This window comes from Triticum aestivum, chromosome 2D, assembly GCF_018294505.1.
Source record: "Triticum aestivum cultivar Chinese Spring chromosome 2D, IWGSC CS RefSeq v2.1, whole genome shotgun sequence".
Lineage (NCBI taxonomy): Eukaryota > Viridiplantae > Streptophyta > Magnoliopsida > Poales > Poaceae > Triticum > Triticum aestivum.
Window position 1 is genome coordinate 635,799,242 of NC_057799.1, and position 6,696 is coordinate 635,805,937.

Consider the following 6,696-nt stretch of genomic DNA (forward strand, 5'->3'; position numbering starts at 1 on the left):
CTGCAAAAACAAGTTAGACGTCCTCTACTTTGTTGTTGCAAGTTTTACGTGGCTGCTACGGGCTTAGCAAGAACCGTTCTTACCTACGCATCAAAACCACAACGATCGTTTGTCAAGTTGGTGCTGTTTTAACCTTCGCAAGGACCGGGCGTAGCCACACTCGGTTCAACTAAAGTGAGAGAGACAGACACCCGCCAGTCACCTTTAAGCAATGAGTGCTCCGAACGGTGAAACCAGTCTCGCGTAAGTGTACGCGTAATGTCGGTCCAGGCCGCTTCATCTCACAATACCGCTGAACCGAAGTATGATATGCTGGTAAGCAGTGTGACTTATATCGTCCACAACTCAGTTGTGTTCTACTCGTGCATAGCATCAACGCATAAAACCAGGCTCGGATGCCACTGTTGGGGAACGTAGTAATTTAAAAAAAATTCCTACGCACACGCAAGATCATGGTGATGCATAGCAACGGGAGGGGAGAGTGTTGTCCACGTACCCTCGTAGACCGATAGCGGAAGCGTTATCACAACGCGGTTGATGTAGTCGTACGTCTTCATGATCCGACCGATCAAGTACCGAACGCACGGCACCTCCGAGTTCTACACACGTTCAGCTCGATGACGTACCTCGAACTCCGATCCAGCCGAGTGTTGAGGGAGAGTTTCGTCAGCACGACTGCGTGGTGACGATGATGATGTTCTACCGACGCAGGGCTTCGCCTAAGCTCCGCAACGGTATTATCGAGGTGTAATTTGGTGGAGGGGGGCACCGCACACGGCTAAGAGATCTCAAGGATCAATTGTTGTGTCTCTGGGGTGCCCCCCTGCCCCCGTATATAAAGGAGCAAGGGAGGAGGAGGCCGGCCCTAGGAGGGGGCGCACCAAGTGTGGAGTCCTACTAGGACTCCCTAGTCCTAGTAGGATTCCACCTCCCATATGGAATAGGAAAAGAGGAAGGGAAAAAGAGAAGGGAGGAAGGGGGCGCCCCCCTTCAGTAGTCCAATTCGGACCAGACCAAGGGGAGGGGTGCGGCCACCCTTGAGGCCCTTTTCCTTCTTTCCCGTATGGCCCAATAAGGCCCAATACGTATTCCCGTAACTCTCCGGTACTCCGAAAAATACCCGAATCACTCGGAACCTTTCCGAAGTCCGAATATAGTCGTCCAATATATCGATCTTTACGTCTCGGCCATTTCGAGACTCCTCGTCATGTCCCCGATCTCATCCGGGACTCCGAACTCCTTCGGTACATCAAAACTCAATAAAACTGTCATCGTAACGTTAAGCGTGCGGACCCTACGGGTTCGAGAACTATGTAGACATGACCGAGACATGTCTCCGGTCAATAACCAATAGCGGGACCTGGATGCCCATATTGGCTCCCACATATTCTACGAAGATCTTTATCGGTCAGATCGCATAACAACATACGTTGTTCCCTTTGTCACCGGTATGTTACTTGCCCGAGATTTGATCGTCGGTATCTCGATACCTAGTTCAATCTCGTTACCGGCAAGTCTCTTTACTCGTTCCGTAACACACCATCCCGCAACTAACTCATTAGTCACAATGCTTGCAAGGCTTATAGTGATGTGCATTACCGAGTGGGCCCAGAGATGCCTCTCCGACAATCGGAGTGACAAATCCTAATCTCGAAATACGCCAACCCAACAAGTACCTTTGGAGACACCTGTAGAGTACCTTTATAATCACCCATTTACGTTGTGACGTTTGGTAGCACACAAAGTGTTCCTCCGGTAAACGGGAGTTGCATAATCTCATAGTCATAGGAACATGTATAAGTCATGAAGAAAGCAATAGCAACATACTAAACGATCGAGTGCTAAGCTAACGGAATGGGTCAAGTCAATCACGTCATTCTCCTAATGAGGTGATCTCGTTAATCAAATGACAACTTATGTCTATGGCTAGGAAACATAACCATCTTTGATTAACGAGCTAGTCAAGTAGAGGCATACTAGTGACACTCTGTTTGTCTATGTATTCACACATGTATTATGTTTCCGTTAATACAATTCTAGCATGAATAATAAACATTTATCATGATATAAGGAAATAAATAATAACTTTATTATTGCCTCTAGGGCATATTTCCTTCAAAGGCAACCTCTTCCCCCTTGTATTCTTCACAGATTTTGTGCTCTTCTTCTGGTACAATTTCTAAATCATGGAAACCTAGGTCTTGTGTGTGTGATTGGCATGGGATTTGAGTGGGAGGGGCTGGATTGACTAAGGGGTGTGATGGATCTGAAAAGGTAACATCATATTCCCATGTTCTAATTGATGTATGCATGAGTTTTGGTGTGTGAATTTTCTGATTTTTTCTGTCTATCTGAAAATCATGTCATTTCTTATTTGGCCAAAATATTTTGTGGTTTGAAAATTCGGACAAGGTACAAAGATGTGCCTTTCAAACATACTTTTGTCTATTCCTATTTCAATATGTTAGTTATACACTAACAAAGTTGTTAACAATGCCAAAAGGGGTACCAGCAACAAGTGGAACCGGATCCTCTGCCGTGCTGTTAAGCACGGCACCCTGCCGTGCCTCCTTGTGGCGCTAGTGGACGCACGCATTTGGGCCTTGCCAAAAACCAATGTAGCTACCCAGACCATCCGTCTGATGCATCACACACCTGAATAGATTAACGAATTAGTAATTATAATTAATACAGTACATGACTAACTAAAATGAACTTGTTTCAAAAAAATAGTTTTACAAAATCTCGGTCTTATTTTACGTGGAGCGAAATATGTCATTTTCCTATTTTCTATTTATTATTTAATCCATTTGATTGTACTTTTATTTTTGTTTTTGTGCGCTTTTATTTTGACCACACCCGCCGACCACACATAATCTTAGTTGCCTTCCAACCGATCGTGCGCAACTGCAATCGCATGCATGTGCACTGGCGATCTGCCCCTCGAGTTCATGAGGGTGGGGGATTTGTTGAGAGAGCGAGCGAATGAGGCGATGAGGGTGAGCGCTCAGGCGATCCAGAGACTGGGGGTATTCCTCTTGTTAAAAAAAAACATGCACTGGCGTGCATCTACAATTGCATGTCCATCTGTCGCCAATGTCTCTGTGCCCAGGCGACATCATTAGGGAGAGAACAAGTGTCGCGCCTTGGTCAGCTGCGTAGCCACCTCTCTCACGATCTCCGACAAATATATTCGTGTATTAAAAACATAAAACTAGAAAAAGAAGAACGAAAGAAAAGTGTGTTATTTAAAACTATATAATTTTAATACATGGATGTATTTGTTTTTTTGCGGATAATATATTTGTTGAAACTTGTGAGTGAGGCGGCTACACAGCCGAGTGGAAACTCTAGCCGCAACCCAGTGGCGACCAAAGGGATACAACACGACGATCTTTAACTATAGTTAAATGTGATCGATGGACATGCAATTGTAGTTGCACGCCCATGCACTGACGTGCGACTGCAGTTGCGCACGATATGTTGGCATGCAATTGTAGTTTTGTCTGGGCGACGAATGTGGTAAAAAATAAAACCGACACCCATAAAAATAAAAGTACCAATCAAACTGGTCAAAATAATAAATAGAAAGGACATATTCCGCTTTGCGCAAAATAAGACTGAGATTAGCAAAACATTTTTTTTCTGAAATGAGACCATTTTTGTTTCACAGTATTATCTAAAAGCACACAAAAACAAAAATAAAGGTACCAATCGAACCGATTAAAATAATAAATAAAAAATAGGAAAAGGACATATTCCGCTCCATGTAAAATAAGACTGAGATTTAGTAAAAATGTTTTTCTGAAATGAGTTTATTTTTGTTAGCCATGTACTGTATTAATTATAGTTAATCATTAATCTTTTTTGAGGCAATTAATCTGTTTTTTAATAGAACGGTGTGATGGATAGAACGGCTGGGCTGGGTAACTAGTTTGATTTTTGACAAGGCCCATATGCGTGCGACCGCTAGCGCCACAAGGAGGCACGGCACCCTGCCGTGCTTAACAGCACGGTAGAGGAGCCGGTTCCGCAACAAGTAGACAGAAAAAAATGCCGTCCGTGCGGAGAGCCTCGGACGCCGAGGCGGCGGCCTCGGAAGGAGAGGCGACGGCTGGCTCTCCGGCGAGCAGTGGTCGCGGGTGCTGCTCCGCCCCCTCGGCCGCGCGGGCGGCGTGGTGGCGGCGGTTGTTTGGTGGCTGGTCTTCGCGTGCGGTCTTCTCCGACGGACGGCGCCAGATCTGCAGGTCTTTCCCTCCCCCTCTCATAGCTCCTTCCACCCCGGCGCTGCTGGTCCTTGGCGGTCCCTGGTCGTCGGATCTGGTGCGTTTGGGGTGCGGGAGTGGCGGCAGTCCGGGAGAAATCCTTGGCCGGTGTGGCCCGGCCACGACGGTGACGATATCAACTGTTGCCGTGCCCCTCCCTAGAGGCTCCGTCGAGGTTCTGTTCCCCCCTCCCCCTCTCGCCCCGGGTGAAAACCTCATCCTTTTGGATGGGGCGGCAGCGGCGCTCTACGCCGTCACCTTCCTGGAGGTGCCGCTCAGGTGGTTCGAGAGATGCGAGGGCGTTCTGAATTGGGGATTCGGGGATTGACGGTCGCGTGGTCCGATTTTATCGTTCTGCGCGTCCTTCCTCAGCACCTTCGATCTTGATAGCTTCATCCCTTCGTGTGTGGCTCTATGCGTATGGGCGAGGATCTTCCAAGGCGAGCTCGTCTCAGCTGGGGGCGGGGCTGAGTATCTCTCAAGGTTGTTCGTGGCTGCCATCTTATCTGGCTCTAGGGTGAGCTTCCCCATCTTCCGACGGTACAGCGTCCTTCGAGCCAGGACGAGGGGCAGGGGTCCTCTTCGGAGATGGTTTCGGGTAGTTTGTTGCAGCTCACCACTCCTGGTGCAGATGAGGGCATGCTCCCTGCCTATGATGGGTCTCATCTTGTTAGTGCTTCCGCTCCACCTATGGCGCTCATTCTGCGGCTGGGGACTTCATCGACATCAAGTGAAGCTTTGTTGTCCATTATGTTGTAGTGCTTGGTGTTGTTGAGGTTTGTAAGTTGTCTAGTAGCACCATGTATCTGCCGTCTTTTTCTTTTTCCTCTTGTTAGGTGCTGTCCGATGTAACTCCTGGCCGGTTGATGGCTTTGTTAATTCAAAGCCGGGCTCTCTCTCGAGCCTTCGTTCTAAAATTAAAAAAAAAAATCTATATAGGGAATAGCTCGCCTCCTGATTCGTCCACTCGTCAGCCGTCAGTTGATCCTGGAGTAGCTCTGAGGCTCAGGTTTTCTGATCCGCGGTTGCTTCATCTGTATAGGTCTTTTGTGCTGTGATTGGGTTTACTGATCCAAACACTTATTCATAACTTTGCCCGATTTGAACCAAACCTCCATGTTTCTTTCTTTTCTTTTTGAGCCTACAAATATGTTAAGGAAGCTGACTGTTTGTTCTTTTTCCTTTTAGAGATAATCCAGAGAATTTAACCAAAGTGTTGGCTGAGGCAGTGAAGTGTGCACAAGCTCTTAAGACCGATGATCTGATTACTGACACTAGAGTTAAGGAAGCTTTTGCAGAGCTGATGAATAAAGTGTACCCGCATCTACCTGAGAGTCTACAGGATCAACTGATTGCGGATTTCAAACTCAATATCCTCCGTCGGGCACAAGAGAAAAATACTCCCCCAGTTGAGTTGATGGATTGTGAACAGAAGAAGAACTTCCTCGGGAAAAAAGGAACTCGTACCAATACCTTGTGGATTATAGAAAAGCTAGTCCTGTTAGTCGGCATATCCTGCTTCATGTACCTCATGAGCCTCTATGTCACCGAGAACTGAAAAGAGAAAGGTATGCATTTTCTTTTCGTCGAATATTATGTTGCTCGTATTAATGCATTCTTATGGTGGCTAGAACACTTGTACTTTTATGCACATGTAACATCTTTCCTAGTAGACCTGATTGTGGTTTATCTGCTTATACACAGGGGAAATAAACATTTATACATGGGGATTCAGTTGTATTCTAATCTCCGGACAACAAAAGCAGCAATCTTTCAGCATACCACAAGGATGGGCTCTGCTTTGGTGCCAAATAGGATTTGTACCACTGGAAAGGAAGTGTGTCTGGTTTGATGGCCGGTTAGCTGGTGTTAGTCTGTTTATTTTTCAGTCTTATTGTCTGTTTCTGCTGGGGTTGTGTCAAGACTTGATGTGCCCTCTTGCTTTATTTCAGTAAAGTTATGTTGATGTGCGGGCATGATGTAATGAACTTTTGTTTTAATGAATAAGTTTATTAAAGCATATATGTTCTCCTCACGGCTCCATTCGCATGCTTCTGTTCCGAATTATATTTTCTCGATTAAGGTATGCAGCAAGGTTGGAAGAAACTCACTGAACATCTTGGCAGCGCACAGCACCAAGTCAGCGATATATTGTACATGCACTGGCCCTTGCCCACCATGTTCATGAAAATTTGAGCTTAAACTTCAGAAGCCCACGCACCGAGTTCTCATACTGATCAGGCTCCAACTGATGAGCAGACATATGGTAAGTGGTTTCTCTATGGTAAGAGTACACCTTGCCGAGAACGTTGATATCTTCCTTTGTCTGGTTTCATCAATGCTCTTCTCCAGTCATTGGGATATACAATTGGCTTTGCTTCCAAGACTGAGATGTAGCCGAGTACGATATATATCTAGCATAAAGTATGGT

The 6,696-nt window shown here is 46.1% G+C and overlaps 1 protein-coding gene across 1 annotated transcript; it reads left to right on the forward strand.

The window, feature by feature from the left end:
- Positions 1-3,960: 3,960 nt before the first annotated feature.
- LOC123055196 (uncharacterized) lies at positions 3,961-6,300 on the forward strand. The gene is made up of 3 exons (XM_044479177.1): positions 3,961-4,247; positions 5,454-5,833; positions 5,970-6,300. The coding sequence occupies exons 1-2, from the start codon at positions 4,054-4,056 to the stop codon at positions 5,821-5,823; spliced, it is 564 nt and encodes a 187-aa protein (XP_044335112.1). The 5' UTR covers positions 3,961-4,053; the 3' UTR covers positions 5,824-5,833; positions 5,970-6,300.
- Positions 6,301-6,696: the final 396 nt, after the last annotated feature.